Genomic DNA, 18564 nt, shown 5'->3' with positions numbered 1-18564 from the left:
ACATGCACACACGCACCCGCACTCACATACACCTCCACGCACACACACCTGCACTCACACCTCCACGCACACACACCCGCACTCACATACACCTCCACGCACACACATGCATGCACCTGCACTCACATACACCTCCACGCGCACACACACATGCACACACACACGCGCACATCAAGCACATGATCAAGGAAACAGGGCAAAAGTTACTAAGTAAAGGTCTTCTCTGTACTAGTCCTGCTCTTACAACACTTCTGTAAACTTGTTACTTCAAATAAAAAGTCTGAAAACAAGAAATGCACCCCCAGCTCCTGCACCCACACTCCACTGGCCAGGCCTTGGTACAGGAGCCCTCCACTTGGCAGGAATGCCCTCTCCCATGGGGCACGGCACCTGGGTGTGTGGGTCAACCCTTGCGTGGGACACCACAGCTTCAGGGCACCGTGTCTCCATGTCTGCTTCCAGCTGATGGGCCCAAGTCTGTCAAGGCCTGAGCCGGCAGGAAGGAGACGAGGAGCTAGGGTCACTGCCGCACACCAGTGGCACTCAGCACCTGACGTCACCCATGAGCCTTGAGCTCCATCCAGTTGTTGGCAGAGATTGGGCACTCTGAGTCAGGGTAGGCTACACTCTCGGCGGGGGGGGCCACAAACACCATGCGGGTGATCGAGAGCGTGGTCTCACAAGGCCTCGGGAACTTGCTCTGAGCTGACCCTCATGCCCTGGGCCGCCGCAGGTGCCAGCAGGTCAGGGCACCTCCCAGGTCACTCCCGGAGCTGCCCTACAGGAAGGTCACCTCGCAGGGGCACAGCCCAAGCCTGTTACTGGCTCTTCTCGAGGAAGGGCAGGCGGCACAAGCGGAAGGAGACCCATCTGTGTGCAGGGCTGACCCCCCCACCCCACAACCAGGGAGCACTGAAGCCTGTGCCCGGCTGCCAGGGAAGGAGGGATCCAAACAGTTACTTCCCAGTGAGTGGCCAACAGTGGCACACTATTCACATCCTTACCCGGATCCTCTTCCAGGGTGGCCCGGGGGGAGGGGGGCGCGCCAGGGGGGATGCTTTCCAGTAAACAAAGATGGACTCTGGACAGTCCACTGGGTATTCCAAGCTCAAAAAAAATTCACCCTCTCATCCACAGAAAAAATTACAGTAAAAATGTCATGCAAGACAACTGTTCAAAAACTTTTTCTAACACATTGGTTTTGGGGGAAAAAAAAACCTGAACATGCAAATATTAACTCCAAGCTGAGCCAGAGGAGACGGACCACACAGGGCACAGGCAGGCAGAGCCCGAGGGAAGAGGGCCATCGTGCAGGCCCAGGGGCCCTGCCACTTGTCCACAGTGCTCGCCCTCACAGGCCCAACAAGGGCCCCACTCTCTGACCACAGCCAGGAAACTGAGCAAGTGACCTGCCCTCATCCTACTAGAGGGGGAGGAGCTCCTCAATCTCGGACCATGAGGCACGCAAGGTGGTATAGAACGCCAGCTGGGGAGAAGCCACCAGCAGGCAGGTCCAGCCAGCATTCTCTCCGGGACTCCCTCTCGTCAGCTAAATGCCTGCGCAGAAGAGCCACCTGTGAATGGCGTGCCTTTGGGTAAAAGCTAGAACTGACTCGGTTGGCTCTGCAGGGCAGACACTAACATCATGCAGCCCTTTATAAGCAAAACCTATCCTGTTTAGAAGTGCATGCATCCCTACAACCCTTCCCCGCCACAACACACACGTTCTTTCCTTCCTTGGATGTGATTCCCTCCCCCGAGAGCAGAAGTGGGAGGCAGCCCCTGACCTCTGCTTCCAGGGGCCAGTCCGGCTGGCAGGGTTTGGAGGGAGCCTTCCTACTCGGTGACATCTAAGGAACTGATCTCATAGACAGAGTGGCCGTCCCAGCCCCTGCTTCTCCGTAACAAACAGCCGGCCCCTCCCTGCATGCCCATGAAAGCCCTGGGCCCTCTGTTGCTTCAACCCCAGCTGAAGGTGGGGGCACCGCTCAACCAGTCATCTTGCAAGCTAGGGACCACTGAATCTTTAAGGGAACCCAGTGACCAAGCACATGGAAGAAAACGGCACCCAAGGTCTGATGCTCACTTTCCAAAGTAAAATCCGAGAAATCATTCTGAGCAAACAGAGCTGCATTTGTACGGACAGAATACTCACCAGGTGGGGAGTGGAAAATCTCCAGCTTGACCTGGCAGGGCGCAGGGCTGGGCTTCCCGTGTTCACCTTCCGAGGCCTGCACACCGATGACCAGGTCCTGGTGGGGCATGCACCCAGGAAAGCACGGGAGAAAGTGTTCTGGGGTTCACGTCCCGTGTCCTTAACTATCTCAAACTTCAAAACTTTTAAGGTTTCTGCATCTGTCTGTAAATTTTACTGCAACAGTAAAACAAATTGAACAAGCATTAAATTTCCTTTTTAAAAAAGATTTTATTTGAGAGAGACAGAGATAGCGAGAGAAGCAAGAGAGAGCACAAGCGGGGAGGAGGAAAAGCAGACTTCCTGTGGAGCAGGGAGCCCGACGCAGAACTCGATCCCAGGACCCCGGGATCATGACCCGAGCCGAAGGCAGACGCTTCACCGACTGAGCCGCCCAGGCGCCCCAAGCATGAAACTTCCTGATGCGCATGCTGACTTAGGGAGAGCCTGCTGGTGTCTGCGGCTGACGAGTGGACGGAGGAAGGAGGTCAGTGCGGGCAACCAGGCAGTGGACGCAGGACGCTCACAGAACTCCTGCAACTTTGCTTACGTCTGAAAAGGCTTGCAGTATGTTGAGGGACTACAGACTCGAGTGAGAACCGGATCTTTATGAAGTTGCCTGGCTGGCTCCGTCAGGAGAGCATGCAACTCCTAAACTCAGGGTCCTGAGTTCAAGCCCCACACTGGGCTGGAGAAAATTGAAAAAAAAAAGAAAAAAGTTCCTTTAATCTTTTCCACAAAGCATAGCGCCGGGTGAGTGAAGTTAGGATATTGTGCGGTTTCGGGGGATTACTGGCTCCCTGCTGCAGACAGCAGAGACAGCGTCTCAGACGCAGCCAAGAACGACAGGACAGCGGACTTGCTAAATAGGTGTATTGTTTATTAAGGCTTGTATTCTCCGGAGGAAAAGTTATCCGATGTTGTCCGTGACTCCGTACAGGCGGTAACAGTTCAGAGAGTGACACGTTCTCAATACAAGTCTAAATAATACAGCTTAAACTTGAACTCAGAGGGTCTTTTGGAGTAAATAGTTTTCAGAAGGTACCTGCTCTCTAAACAGTCAGATCCCCTACAACGGGTGCGTGCAGACTGTGCTGGAGCGACAGGCGTGAGCACCATTTTCATGCTTAGAGTCAGACTCCAGGTGGCAGCGAGTTCTTCAAGGTCCCTCATTCCACAACACAGGACAGCAAATTCAGTTTCTCAAAGGTTTTTTGTTTTTGTTTTTTACCCCTTCGACAGGAAAACGAAACCCATCGCACACCGTGGAAGGACAGTCGCAGCACCGGCTGCACTGGAGGTCCTACATGTGAAGCTCAGCGTCATGGGTAAACAACTCAGAATGGCACTGGGATTCGCAAGTGAAGAGCCGGGTCAGGATGGCCGCACACAGCTGAGCCCGGATGACCGCTGAGCCCAAGCCTCCACCAGCCACCCCACATCTGCCCCGCTGGGTTGAGGAGCCGTGAGGGACACTCCGCACCAACACAGCATGCTCACCGAATCTGAAAAATTCAAATCTATCTTTCTGTCTAGTAGAAAAACCAAGTGGACAGACTAGCATTTTAGACAGATAATGGGTAATAAAAATAGCAAACTGGCCAAACAAGGTGATCATTAACCTGTTGATTTCAGCATTTTGAAAAGTATTTTAACAGAATACAGTAAATGACAAAACAAGCCGTGGTTTCTCGTGTTTGCTAGAAAGTAAGAAAGGGTGAAAAAGTCCCCTATAAAGATGTTAAGTGACAGTGACTCTAAGAATAAGAACATAACTTCTGCCAAACAACAACAGAACCTTTGGGATGTATGAGGTTTTCTGTTCTGTCGCGAAGGGTGCTTGTGTTTCACGTTAGGTCTGACTAATAAGCGGACAAAACACACTCCTTTATTAGTGAGCTCTGTAATACTATAATACATAGAAAAATACAAATGAACGCAGATCCATCTGGGCAAAAATAAAAGACAAAGAGCGTAAAGATGCAACGAGTCAGGCCCTGCACAAGACAACAGCACCAAGCACACGTTCTCTTAAACTTTTTCAGTCAAATGTCAGAACACAGGAGATACCGGTTCATCCTTATTGTTTGTTTCGATTCTGTCGTTCCTGTAAAAAGAAAAAGAGTTTAACAAACTGAGTGAACATGCCACACACGCTCCCTCAAAAGCGAGGTCCCAGGCTGCCCGGTGGGCTGTGGCCCCGTCTTGGACCGGTGCACCCCGCCAGCACTGGCCAGGCCACGGCAGCACGGGGACCGGGCCTCCGAGAGCCACCCACCCACGGCATCCACCTGCTCAAGGCAAGGCCCCTCTGGCCGGGTGTGTTTCCCCCCACACACAGACCCACCTCTCCCCACGCCTGCCTGTCTGGCTTCTGATCAATATGGTCAGAAGCCCCGTCGGTCCTTCCTTACAAAGCTGCAACTAAACTCAGCCTGAGACACGGAGACACGGTTCTAAGAAGCACACTGGCAGTGTTCTGGTGGAATTTCAATTCTCTCTCGAGCTCACTGGAGGACAGCTCAAAGCCGTGAACGGCCTCAGTCTGCCTGCAGGCAGGACCCCACGGACCAACTCAAAAGACTTCCTCTTCCCAAACCCCACTCGCTAACGTACGTTTAGGATCCTAGAACCTTAAAACACCAACCGGGTCATGGGCAGAAATTTACCTCTAACCTCACACAACTTCCAGAACCTAGTGAGCTTCGGGAAAAGACCCAAGTGCCACAGGATCTAAGATAAACCACAGCCACGCACAGGTGCTGCCAAAACCCACCAAGGGTCTTCCGCTTCATTACCAATGACCTCTGCTCTATCCCTGTAAAGTCAGCAATTCAGTATTTTATTTTATACCTAAAAGAGTTAAAACACAGAATTTCACTAACTGGAATAATGACAAGCCCCGCTCTTTTCCACTACAATGGAGGGACCAAGTCATTTTCACGTCTACAAACTTGTTACAGCAGGTGTAGCCTCTAAAACCACAAACAGCACCGTTATGTACATGCTCCATTATGTGCCTTTCAGCTACAACAGGCCGCAAACCCATCTACTGTCAACTAACGCTTAATTAAGAAAAGGCTATTTTGGTATCAGAAGAGCGTAACAAATCTTGGGATGAAGGCTCTCAGACAAACCAGCTTTACACAGTGTGTTACGCTGTCATTCTTCCCTTTTCTGGGCCAGTTCACAGGCATCTGAGCCCTGTTGTCCTACAGCACACACACAGTCACTCCCATGGGCTACGCCAGCTCAGGCTTGGGACTTTCTCGGTCACGGGGCGAGAAACGGAGCCAACCTTACAGCCCACTACGAGGCTCGCACTCTGGGTTCCAGATGCTCACTGTTAGCCCACCCCCAGCTCCTCTTTCCCAGGAAGATGCAGAGGTCAAGACTAAGACACTGGGTTTTCGAGGGAGAAAGAAACAACGGTCTCTAGACCAGGGCTTCCCGCCTGCTGAGGGCAGGGCCTGCAGCCCCAACAGCCCTGCTGGTCCACCCCAGTGCCACAGAATGTCATTCCTAAGTGTTCCTGACAGAGGCTATGCACTGTGGTCCCAATCATTATGTTCTCTGAAAACGGAAAAGTTACGTAGTGACATCCACTTACACATCACCGCTGGGGACCCTGCTTGAGAAGCCCAGATGATGCTGCCCACAGCCTCCCATGACCGTGCTGCCCCTGCTGCAGGCCCCTGGGGACTGGCGGTCACTGCACCCCACCCAGTGAGCACGGCTTTCAGCCTCGACTCTGGCCAGGGGCCTCCAGAGCCCGTGTCTGAGGAAGCCAGACTCACCTTGCGCACCACCTCCTCCTCCTCCTGGCGCTTCTCATAGTGAGAAAAGTCGTCAAAGATGGAGGTTGTGTGCTTGTAGGAAGCGATAATTTTCAGCACTTGCTTTGCTTTTTCTAGGGGCACCTCCTGGGTGTCGCGGGAGTTGGTGACCGGCTTGTTGTCATTGTTCTCCAGCCTGATGTGCCGGAGCTGGTTGTTGGGCACGTCCTTGACGAAAATCCACTTCACGTCAAACTTACCCTTCCACTTGTCCTGAGACCAGACCCCAGCGCTTGTGCCGTAGTCCACGGGAGACTTCATCTCTGCCACCCCGCAGAAGTGTCCGCTCCCGTTGACGCTGAAGAGCAGGTACACCGGCCCCTTGCTGCTCGCAGCTCGGAACGCACCATCCAGACGCTTGTTGCCATGCTCGGTGCTGCACCAGATGGAGTACTTGATGGAGCGGTGGATGTCATCCTCAGAGTAGCTTTTTATGATGAACACACGTCCACTTTTAAGATTCCAATCAAACTCTTTAGGGTTATAGCTGTGGGCAGCTTTCAGTTTCTCAAGAACGGGGTGGGACTCCATGGTGGGGGCAGAATTAGGCTGGGCATTTCCAGGAGAGTTACCATCACCGCCGGTCCCTCCACTCTGCCCAAATGCCGCATTTCTGTTGCGAGGGGCGACCCAGCGGGTTTGGGGTGGCTGCTGAGGGTTCGGATACTGTGGTTGGGCCAAAGGGGGAGGCTGAGCGGGAAGAGGCTGCACAACCGGCTGGGCCTGTGGGGCAGACTGGGGGGCCGGAGCCTGCTGGGCAGCCGGAGGCTTGGGCATGGGCCCCTTGTTGTCCCAGGTGCCAATGTCCATGTTATGCTTTATCGGTGGAGGAGGCAGGGCAGCCCCGATTACAGGTCCGCTTTTTGCTTTCATTTTCGGCTGTGGTTTTGCTGGCTTGCTGGCAATGGCAGCCCACGAGGTTGGCTTTGAAACTGGCATATTTACATTTGTCCCACCGTTGCCAGAAAGGACACCAGTCATCGCCACACTGCTAACAACTGACCCCACAGTCTTGACGGCAGAAGTGGTGACATCCCCAATCTTCAGGCCCACCATGCCCTGCTCCAGGCTGTTCATTCCAGGGGCCTTGTTGAGGGTGTCGCTGTGAAAGCCCGTCTGCCCATCCACAATCGTGCCACCCAGAGAACTTGGTGGGTAAGTGTAGCTGCTCCCATACGCGGAGCTCTGAGCCTGCTGCCCCTGAGACCCACTTGTCCCCCAGGCTGAGAAGGCAGGGTTTTCGGGGAAAAAATTAAACCTGTGCTGATAGATGTTGTTCCCCAGGCCCCCAGGCTGCCCAAAAACAGCATCATGCATAAAATGATGGTCTCCGTTACTGAGCTGTCCATAGGTGGTGAGGTATGGGATCGGAGGGTCCCCTCCTGTAGACCAGGGTGCCTCATTGAGGGAGTAAGGAAATCCGATGGACGGTGGGTAATAGCTGGACAAGTAAGGATCCGCCATGGAGGGGTAACTGTTACTCTGGGGAAACAAGCACGGGACGAGTTAGACTGCTTTCAAGACACAAGCCGGAGGGGATTTCCTACATAAGTACAAGCTGACTTCAGAGCTCCGTCCCTGCCGACGGGAAGGCTAAGAGCACCGATGGAGAACAAAGCCAGGACTGAGAGAAGCCCGGTGGCCGCCTGCAACGCCCTGGGTCCAACTGATGCGACCAGGCTCGGCCACTCTACCACTGGCTGTCTGCAGTCTACTCAGCAGTCCTCTCCCCCTACAAGGAGTGGACCCGGAGTGAGGAATCGACCCATCCGACCGGCAATGATGCTGACCCGCACACGGACAGCAGCACAGAAGGGGAAGACGGCTTTACACAGGCGACGAGAGGTTCTGAGCTGCAGGACAAGCTGGGGTGCTCAGGGGGACTCGCCCCACAGCCTGGCCTCAAGCTGACTGCTCAACACGCCCGGGGTGTCCCGCCCCCCTCCCCGCAATACCCTTTCCCACACGCCTCTCCTGACAGCCCAACCCCTCTTCCGAGTCCAAAGGGGTCTCGCCATCTCACATCCCCACCCTGTCCTGGGCATCGCCCTGGGTTCTCACAGTGGCTCTGACAGCTCCTTCACCAAAACTCCGTGTCCTGCCCGCTCTCTGAGCCGGAGAGGCCCTAGCTTCGGGCTTGAGCCAAACCTGGGGTCCCTGAGGAACGACCTGTGTGGCATCCGGACCGCCCGTTGAGGCAGCAGGGGCTCATCTCAGAGTCTCTGGAAGCCGGCCCAGGGCGCAGATTTACACCTGGGGTCAGCAGTTCTGACAAGGCACCTCCTTGGGGAGAGACTCACTGGGGGTCTGGCCAGAACTGGGCCCCCCAGGCCATGCCACTGTCGGTGACTTAAATGGTTTCCTAGGGGGTGTGAGTGCTGGGCGGTGTTGGGGGGGAGGCTTCCCACCCAGGGCAGCTGACCTAAAAGTGGAAAGGCTGCAAAGGAAAACAAGAGTGGGGGGCAGCAGCAAGCTTTCCAGTCTGTGACACCATCTTCTGACTGGTCCCCATCCTCTCCCCTACCTTCCACCCCAAATAACCAGAAAGTTCTACATGGAGAGCACTGGCTAGAGACCTCCTCCTCCAACCCCACACCTATGTTCAGGTGAGAAGACCTGCTGCCCAGGCTGGCATGGTGTCTGCTGACACCTCCAGTCCCAGGGACCGCCAAGGTGGGAGCTGGGCTGAGGCAGCCACAGGGGGCTGGAGTACCAGACAAGCAAGCATCTCTGCTTTCCTGCAATGGGAATGCGGAGTAACTCTGCAGACCCCCAGAGGACCCTACGGAGAACAGGGTGCTCCCCCAGCAGTCCCAGCACAAGGCATGACTGTGGTGACCCAGCCCCCTGGCTGCCAGTCTCCACGGCCACCTCCCGCCTCCATCCCTAGGATTTGTGGGGCTTCAAGCATCACGGTTCCTTCCTGTTCACTGCTCCCCTTGACAGAAGACTATTCCAAAATCAGTTTTTAAGACGCAATAACTATTTCCCCTGTAACAAAAATCCTTGAGATGCTCAGGAAGTTTAAAAAAAAAAAAAAAAGACAACAAATGGCCACCATCAATGTTCTACAAGCCTCGGAACAGCTGGAGCTACCCTCCCTTGAAAGGATTTCAGTGATTCTGGCCCCTTTCCTATAACTTCTCCCTCAGTTTGCCCGCACCCAACCTGGGCCCTCAAAGAAGCCTCTTGAAGGGGCCAATCAAGAGAGAGCAAATCATCAGATCTGGGCAGAGGACATGCTCTGCGAGGCAAGGGGCAGCCCCACGGACCAAAGCCTTGGTCGTTGGACCTCAGCAACCAAAGACAGTTCACGAGACGCCAGGTGCTCTCTGCTCGGGATTCCCACGGGGTCGGCACCTCACTCGTGACTCACACTTAACCCTCAACCATAACAGGACATAACTTAAGACCCGAGACAACATACCACTTAAAGTCCTACCGGTGAGTGGATAAACCTAGCATTCCAGTCCCACGGACCCCGCTGTGCAGAGGCGGTTCTCAGTGGCTTCCGTGGAAGCAGGACTGTCCAGGGCAAAGATGAAGCGACCCAGTCGGCACCCCCTGAATCCCGCATCTCTGCTCAGGAGGCAGACGTAGGCAAGAGTATGTCTGGGAGCGAAGGGTCAGTCCTGGCTATGAGGACTCAACCCCCTCGCCCTGAGCACTATGTTCTTACAGCAAAAGCAATGAAGACTCATTTCTGGTTGCCAGATGAAGGAGCGGTCCTGCAGTGAGAGCGTCCACGGGTGGCTGCAGGCCCACCAGCAGCTGTCCCACCGGGCACCACAGTGCACCCTGCACTAGCATTCACACGGTCCTCCTCCGCACAGGCCCTGGCACTCCCTGCACAGCCCACCACCAACACCCAGGAGCTGGGCTCCACGCCAGCCCTGCCCACCTCCTCCCAACGCTGCCCATCCTCACCCGGGCACGAGGGGCGCCTGGCAGGCTGTGTGTGTGAGCCTACCTTCTGCCTATATGCCATCTGACCAGCAGCTATTTCCTGCTACACCGGTCACCTTTCTTTCAAAGCTCTGAAAGCCAAGCAACAGATCAGTCTGCAAACTCCATGAAGTCAGTCATTCATCCTGTAAGAAGACCTGGATGCGTTCACCCCCTTACTTGCTCTCTTGACCACACACTCCCCTCCCAGCGGCCCTGGTCAGTCTGTCGGTCCGTCTGCAATGTGTAGGGGCTGATGGCTCCAGCCTCAACCTCCAGAAACACTGACATTCTACTCACTTGTGAAGGTGAATTGGAATGTGACTCCCACTGACGGAGCCCCACCCCGGACACAGCCAGACGCAGCCCGGAACGCTTGCTCCCAACGGACACGCTGCCACCTGACCATGGCTCAGCCTGACTCACTGACACCAAACAAGCAGCCTACTTAGCCCGCTGTGCACCCAGGGCTGCCAAAGAGAAGTCTAGGTACCGGGGATGCAGGTGCACACGCTGAGGAGTGCAAACACACGCCGGGCTTTCCCTCAGCATGTCGGCCACGCAACCAATCCGTCAGGACAACACAGGTAAAACCACCACCCTGACCGATGCTCTCACACACATTCCACACGTAGCCTTTGGTAGAATACAGGACCTCAAAAAAGGGAGGCTGACACGTCTTCAGGGTGAGATTAGGCAACAGAAGTAAGAAAAGACACTGCCAGGCGCTGGACTCTTCGGGTGCCTCCTTGAAGCCACATCCAAAATGATAAACAAAACGGGCACTCCAGACAACACAGATTTCAAAGTCAGTGACTATTATCCCTACATCATTTTCACTAAAAAACCATAATGAAACACAATAATCTACCCTAAAATTCAAACTTTTTCATACTTAATAAAATTCAGCCACACTAAAAGAGAAAGAAAAGGAACTCATTCTGAATGGCCAGCACTGAACCTTAAGTAAATTAGGTAAAGAGGGAAAGGGTCGAAGGGACACAAATGCTGGGCACGAAGCTCTGAGGCCCAGCACACGCACGCGGCGGAAGCCCTGGCGGTACAGACCGGGCTGCGTGTGTCCCTGAGCAAGAGGACTGTGGCTGCGGGCCCTCGCCTGGTGGGGCTGTGTGCAGGGAGCCCGGTTTCTGACACAGAGGACGTGTGCCTTTGTCTCCAGCTCCAAGTACGGAGTTTTGGGCAAGGAGACAACAAGAAGTATGCAAAGATCCCCCTAGGCCCCGCCAGCCGCCCTCTGTGGTGGCCCGTCCCCACTGACCGGCTGGCATCACTGGAGGCTACAGCCCACAAGACCATGCGCTCCTCGCCAGCCCCTCCCATCGCCCGAGCCCACCACGACTGCCCAGCACAAAGCGAGCCGTAAGCCACGGGGCTCACGGGCTCTTCATGGGACGTGGGCCACCAACAGGGCATCGGTGTAGCCTGGCTTTGTGCTGCTAGGTGAGAACCCCCAACCTGCCAGAAACCCTCGGCGACAGCTGAGCACAATTTTCAAGACAAGTTTGTCGTTTTATAAACCGAACACCTCTCCAGACAGACAGAAGCTCCCTGCAAAGCGTAAGGAGGTACAAATTTCAACTTAACCATGAGGTAACTTCTAAGAGCTGGTGTACCAGGTCCGTGAAGAGACACAGAGAGCCCAGGACACCCTGACCCTAAAGCACCCCCCTGCTAGCACTCAGGTGGTCCTCTCCAAGCGCAGAGCAGGCCTCCCTCCACCGGGATGACGGCTGGCATGGCTTTCCAGAACAATGTTTCAGGACGAGCTGAAACCAACTATGAGCGACGAGCACTGAGACTCGGAACAGGAGCGTTTACACAACATTCCTATAAAATGAACATGTCTTATTACACTGACAGCACAACTGAATTATTGAGAAAAAACTAGGAAAGTTTACTCTTGTTCCCTTCTGTCGCACATGACCAGGCAAACGAATCTGTTGACAACTGAGTATATCCTGAGTGTAGTCCCAGCTGCCCTTGCTTAACTCCCACAGTGCCCACACACTGCCTGGCCCCTCCCCCAGCATCCCCACCCAGGGCCCCTCCCCCAGAATTCCCACCCAGAATGCCACCCCCAGAATTCCCCCACCCAGAGCCCCTCTGCTCCCCAGGGCTCTCCCTCCCCCCACATTCCCTAAAGCTGACTAAAACATGTTCCATGTCATACAAGGGGATCCAGAGCTGCTATGTCAATGTAGGATGGTCCCGGGGGCAAATAGGAAGGGAAAAAAAAGCACACCAGAAGCAGTGTCCCAAGACTTTTCTGTGGGGAAAAAAAATCACCTGCCCCGAGGACAACACTTCCGTTACAGTGCATTCCAAGTTAAATTAACTTGAAAGGCCTGCTTTGAAACACTTTCCTAATCTTCCCAGGTATTAAAACTTCAAACACAAAAACAGAAAGAGCCTCCAACTTGCTACTACAAACATCTGGGTTAAACCAACCACAAAGCACCACGGGGCTGCCGGCTCTACCCACCGCCTTCACTGCGGTGGCCGCGCACAGGATGAGTCACTTGTGTACACCCTTCACATACGTGCAGCCTGTCGCTCATCAACGACACGTCACTCGAGACGAGCACACCACTGGCGACTGCAGGCGTGCAGCTCCCGGCCACACAAACCACTTCTCTCACTCACCCAGCAGCACCCGTACCCTCAATCCGAGACCTGGACGACCAGCATGCAGGTGCTTTCTTTCCTCAAGAGCAATCTTCACCAGCAGAGTCCAAAACTGGAGGTGTCACCCATTCCCAGGGGCTCGTCTACAAGGAGGCCACACTGCATGGTGCCCCCCCGCCCGGAAGAAAGGAGTAACAGACACAAGCACAAAAGGAGCCCTTGCCGTGTGCGGGAAGAGACACGTCCCCCCCCCCTCCCACCCCATCACTGGGGAACGGAGCTCGGCCACAAACTGGATCCATCACTTGGGCAAACCAGGCCTCTCCGGTCCCACTTTTTCTTCCACAGCAAGAGGACCAAGGGAATTAGGGTCTAAGAGCTCTCCCGTGTTACCTGCTTCCTACAGTCCAACAGTGGGGTGTTTCTGGAAAACCTGCTCTCAGCCAAGAACACAGATTTACTCTTAAGCAATGTACTGATTAACCATCTTGCTGAAAACTACACACCCTAACAGCCAGGACAAACAGTGGCTGTTTTATGGCTGTTCACGGAGCGTCTACCTACGATGGTCTTCGCAGCTGGCTTCCCCAGGGTGAAACAGCTGTAACTACCCTCCTGACGGAAAATCATCTGCTCCACTTCCAACGAAGTCCTCCCAATTAACATGAAAGCTCCTGCCTTATAAAAACATTTCAAGTGTAACTGAAGCAATCCCCTCACCACTTTTCTCTGGTTAAAACTGAGAACACACTAGTGCTACGATAGTCAAATCATGTAAGGAACAAATAAGATACCAAGATAAAATAAGTCCATTTAACTGCCTGCCATTATCTCTGGCAATGCATCACTGAGGCCAGGGCAGTTTTCCTCCGCAGCACCTGGTCCTGCCCAGAGGAGGGGTGGATTCTTGGCCGGGGCGGGGGGGCTCTATATAAAGGGTCTCCTGGGTGCCTTTGCTGCCGACCTGCTCAATGCATAAGAAGGACAAAGACGGAGAAAAGTTCTAAGTTCTAAGACACTTTAGACAACAGCAGACTAGGAAAAAAAAGAAACAAAATAACTTTATTCCTCTGCAAGAAGAGGCTAAACTTGGTTTCATTCTAAAGCAAACTAACACAGTACATTTAAAAAGTGGTAGACATCATACTTAAACCTACACTTACTAAGCCCGGTGGTTTTAACAAGGGCAAGCCAGCCCCCAAGCCGGCCCCCAGGAGACACTGCCGAGACATTTTTGGTTGTCCCGCTGGTGTGTGTGCAGGGGAGTCATTTACTAATGGCATCTTGTGGATGAAGGCCAGGAAGGCTGCTAAACATCCTACAACACACACACCCCAAACAATGTTTCAGTCCAAAACATCTGTAGTGCCAAGTATCTAAGAAACGGACAGCTGTGAGCTACCGGGGCCTGCACAGCTACCGGGGCCTGCACAGCTACCGGTTGGAGCTTCACGCGGCCCACCTACTGTTACCCCCCTAACAACTTTACGTGAGCAGTTACCACAACCAGTTCTACAGAAAAGGAACCTGAGACACAGACAAGGCCAGCCACCTAAGGAAGTGTCATGGAGTCAGCGATGGAGGGAGATGTGAACCCAAGGCCAAAGTGTGACTCCAGAGCTTGGTTCTTAGATGCTCTCCTACACCACAATCCTAATGCCCAGAGCCAAAATAACTCACCAGAAAGTTTCAAAGAACTACGCACACCTCCACTCTGTCAAAAGCAGTGCGTCACTGAGCCATCAATGCTGAGGCCAACAGAAGTCCACTTGCATACAGCCCCCATGAGACATTGCTTCCTCCGGAGAGCACACCAGCCCCACCCATGCCCCATGTTTAGCTCAAGGCTACACGTCCAAGCAAGTCGTCAGCATGCTATTTCTAATATTTTATATTGTGCTTCTTGGTTGTTAGGATAATAAACTCAGAACCGTAACACTAAAGATGCATTACAAAACTCAAGAAAAACTAACATAGAAATGTAGGTTATTAAAAAAAAAAAAAAAAAAAAACCCACCTGATTTGACTGTCCAGAAAGGTAGGGCTCAAAGTCATTGTCATGGACCGTATCCTTCTGATGCAAAGAACCATTTTGCACTAGAAGAAGAAATTGAAAAATATTATCTTTGAATTTAAAAAAATCACTTTTAAGCATAGAAATCAAAAGTCGTAAAGTCTACATCCATCAATTCCTAGAAGATGCTTTTATTTAAAAAACACGATCAGTATCCCACTGATATTTATATAACTACAATGGTGATGCAGAACTTCTGATAATTTTGACTTTTTAAAACTTTTTTAATAAAGATTTTATTTATTTGAGACAGAGAGAGAGAGAGCACAAGCAGGGGGAGAGGCAGAGGCAGAGGGAGAGGGAGAAGCAGGCTCCCTGCTGAGCCAGGTGCCTGATGTGGGAGTCGATCCCAGGACCCTGGGACCATGACCTGAGCCGAAGGCAGACGCCCCACCATCTGAACCACCCAGGCGCCCCAATTTTGATTGTTTTTGGTAAAGCATACCATACTTAATCATAATTTGGTAAAAGTTGACAAGATACAAGTGCAGACAAAATAATGCAAGGAACTTGTAACTGGGTTCTGGTTAAAGACGGTGTGGTCTGGGAAGACTACGCAGGCCACACAGAGGCCGGTGCTTCCAAAGGCCCCACAGTTTGTGCAGGACAGAGACCCGGGGAGCTTCCAGCACAGCTGGGAGGGGCTGTAACTAAGTGACGTTTCTCAACTCACTGTTGTCCCGCTCTCCACTTACTTTCCACTGTTACAATGCTCAGCCAAAAAAGGAAAGGAAAGGTAAATAAAGTATTGGGCCTTTTCCAATCTTAAAACATGATGAGCCATATTTGGTTACACACACTGGTTAAAAACCGTCTACCCAGTAAACACGAAGTGTCACTTACGGGTTTGCACCAGAGTGAGTTTTGGGGGTTTATCCGAAGCCACAAAATCACAAGAGATGACCGGAGGCTCAGAAAGCAAGGGCTGTAACTGCTGGGGTCGGAGCGAGCTGGCGGGGTGGCCCCAGAGCCGCCCAGCGCGCCCGCAGCGCGCCGGCCCGCCCCTCGGCCTCCTTCCCTCCCCCTACTCCAGTCGGCCCTCCCGCAGTGGGGAGGAGGGGGATCATTTACTTCTCCTGGAAAAGCCCCTGTTTTCAAACTGTCAAACCTCCCCAGACACTACAACCTAAAATTTTATCTCCCGGAAGCACACGGGAGAAAAGTTTCCGGTTCCAGACGCCCTTCCTAGACCTTTCCTTCCCCGCGCGGTCCGCGGTCCCTCGGGGGGCGCCCGCCCCTCCCCCGCCACTGCAGGACCCGCACCGCCCGCGCCAACCCGCTTACCTTTATTATCTTGTCCTTTGGTTCTCTGTGTCGCCGCAGGCCGGGACGTGCGCGCAGGCGGGACCCGGGGAAGAGGGAAATACAAAGTTATTTACAAGCACCCGTCCCAGGCGTGCGGCGCGCTCCGGCCCGCGCGGGCCCCGCGGGCCCCGGCGCCCCGACGCCCCGCGCCCCCGGCCCGCGGTCCCCGGCCCCGCTACCTGGGGGTCCACGCTGGTGGCCGACATGCTTCATGAACAGCCCGGCGAGGCGCGGGGCCGAGGCGCCCGCCGGCTCGGGCCTCCCCGCGAGGCCGGGCCTCTCACCCGCGCTCTCGCGGCCCAGGGCCCGCCGCCTCCTCCCCGGGCACTGGCCGGGCGGCGGCGGCGGCGACTACTGGGCGCGCGGGCCGCTCGCGGGGCGCGGCGCAGGGCAACAAGCCTGGACGGGACGCACTGACGAGGCGCCGACTCCAATGGCGGCGGCGGCGACGGCGGGGGACGAGGCTGCGCGACGTCAGCGCGCGCAGGGCAGGCCGGGAGCGCCGACCGGCCGCCACGCTCCGCGCCTGCGCGCCATCGCCCGGCGGGACGGATCTCGCGCCCGAGTCTTGGTATCGCGCGGCGGGGGCGGGGCGAGCCCGGGAAGTCACGTGGGCGGCCTCCAGGCGGGCGGCTGGGAGCCGAGCGGGAAGCGGCGGGTGGGTAGCGGCCGGCCTTCTCGGGTGTGCACCTGCCGGGCCCAGCATCTACAGCCTCAGTCCCTGGCGCCTTGTGTGTATCCCCGAGGTCTGAAGAAGCAGCTGAACCGGCGAGTACGACCACCTACCTGAAGCCGCCTACGGCAGGCTGGACCCCGGACGACCCTGCGGGGCCCGTTCGGGCCAGACGCCCCGCAGACGTTCCTCAGAGGGGCACCCTGAGTGGAGCTCTGCGGCCGTTGGGGCTGCACCTCCGGGCTTCCTAAGTTTTGTCTGTGTCCTTGCTTTCTGCAGCAGCTGTTCCTGGGGAGCCCTGTGCTTGGGCCTCCTTGAGGGTCCTGCTTTTCCATCTCTTGGGTCTCTAGTTTATCACCAGTTTGCATGTTGGCGTCTTGACCCCAATTTCACCATGGGGAGGAAAAGAGAGTTCAGCCCCACACTGTGCCCTAGTCCAGGAGGGGCAAGGGACCTTTTGGTTTCTGTTTAAGAATGGACAGCCCCTCTCGGCTCCAACTTGCTAAAAGGAGTCCAGTTCTATTCCTCACTCGCTCCCACCCCTCCCAGTGTACGCTCACAGCCTGGACCCCGCTCCCAGCCCCAGAGGCCCTGTGGCCATCTCCCACCCTGGCTTCCAGATGGGTCTCTTCCTTCCCCACTCTCCTGCACACTCCTGTAACCTTCACAAGCCAAGGTTCTGCTGAAGGAGAGAGGCCTAGAATGCTGGTTCATGGTGGGGAGCCAGGCAGGTGGCATCAGAAGATCGTTCTCCAAAGCAGGGCCAAGGGGGATGCCAGCAGGCAGGTTGTGCACTAAGCAGGGTAGATGGAGACTCCTAGGATCTAGTGGGATCCCAAGACAAGCTCAGAGACTGCACCGGCACTGGAGAGACAGGACCAGTGGGGTACCAGGCAGCATTTCTGATGGCTGTAGGAGGTGTAGATAGCACCAGTGGGTGGGTGGGCCATGGGAGAGTCCACTGAACCACATCGCTCATCCCTGGGTCTCCCTGGGGCCCTGTCTGACCTAAGGATAGGAAAGGCAGGCTGGGCACAAGGCCCAGAGGAAGATGTGATGCCCTGCAGATGAATCTGGGCCCAGCACCTTGATATACTTGGGCAGCTCAGGCTCAATCTGGGTCCAGCACCTCGGTATACTTGGGCCATGGGCAGCTCAGGCTCAATCTGGGTCCAGCACCTCGGTATACTTGGGCCATGGGCAGCTCAGGCTCAGGCGAAACCTCACCTTTGTACTCAAAGGTGCAAGGTGGGAGACACCCGCAGGCCCACTCCCTAGCCCTCCAGCTGGACTGCACGTGTACGCATGGGTCTGTCTGTCCCCTGCTCACAGCTCTGCATCTCCCGGAAGTGGTCAGTGACCACCCACTGCTCCCCGCATCCCTCCCAAGGCCATTCCTGTTCAGACTCAGGCTGCAGTGAGCATCCCAGCCCAGGTGGATTCGCTGTGTCAGATGTGGCCCATGGCTCCCAAAAGAGGCTGCGCAAATTCATCCAAGCTGGGGGCGGGGCCTAAGGGCTGGTGGCCCTGAGTGCAGGTGACCACCTGGCTGGAGCAAACTCTCCCCTGGAGGCTGGACATAGCTCACTCAACAACTGACCTTTGGGGGGCTGCAAACAAGGACACCTGTCCAATGAGTAATGAAAGCACCCATGCCAGTGTCCAGTCGCTCTCTGGTCACCCCAGCTAAATTCCAAGTTTGTTCCTAACCAGGGGCCTCCTTCCGGAAATCCCCTCCTCTGTGGAGCTTTCTGTGGAGCTGCTTCATCCCCAAAAAACCTGCTCATGTTCTCCAGACATGTGCCCACCCACCCCCAGAAGTAACCTTGACATGCTTCCTGTGATTCACAGCATTTTACAGATTTGAGACCTCCTCTTTTTAAATATTTAA

At 54.8% G+C, this 18564-nt stretch overlaps 1 protein-coding gene across 1 annotated transcript; it reads right to left on the bottom strand.

Annotated features, from left to right (window-relative positions):
- Positions 1-3053: 3053 nt before the first annotated feature.
- YTHDF1 (YTH N6-methyladenosine RNA binding protein F1) lies at positions 3054-16441 on the bottom strand. The gene is made up of 5 exons (XM_025865046.2): positions 16180-16441; positions 15980-16004; positions 14639-14718; positions 5992-7512; positions 3054-4301 (listed from the first exon to the last, which is right to left on the bottom strand). Exons 1-5 carry the CDS (start codon positions 16204-16206, stop codon positions 4275-4277), a joined length of 1680 nt encoding a protein of 559 aa, XP_025720831.1. The 5' UTR covers positions 16207-16441; the 3' UTR covers positions 3054-4274.
- Between the last annotated feature and the right edge of the window lie 2123 nt (positions 16442-18564).

Source organism: Callorhinus ursinus, unplaced genomic scaffold (assembly GCF_003265705.2).
Source record: "Callorhinus ursinus isolate GAN/ISIS: 27379988/994484 unplaced genomic scaffold, GSC_fseal_2.0 scaffold89, whole genome shotgun sequence".
NCBI classification, from domain to species: Eukaryota; Metazoa; Chordata; class Mammalia; order Carnivora; family Otariidae; genus Callorhinus; species Callorhinus ursinus.
This window is presented reverse-complemented; position numbering and strand designations above follow the sequence as displayed.

Coding starts and splice junctions, on each gene's coding strand:
- YTHDF1 (XM_025865046.2), bottom strand. CDS start 16,206: ATGTCGGCCACCAGCGTGGACCCCCAG. Junction 7,513..14,638: donor TTTCTGGACAGTCAAATCAG/GTGGGTTTTTTT, acceptor TTGTTTCCCCAG/AGTAACAGTTACCCCTCCAT. Junction 4,302..5,991: donor AGGAGGAGGTGGTGCGCAAG/GTGAGTCTGGCT, acceptor TTCTTTTTACAG/GAACGACAGAATCGAAACAA.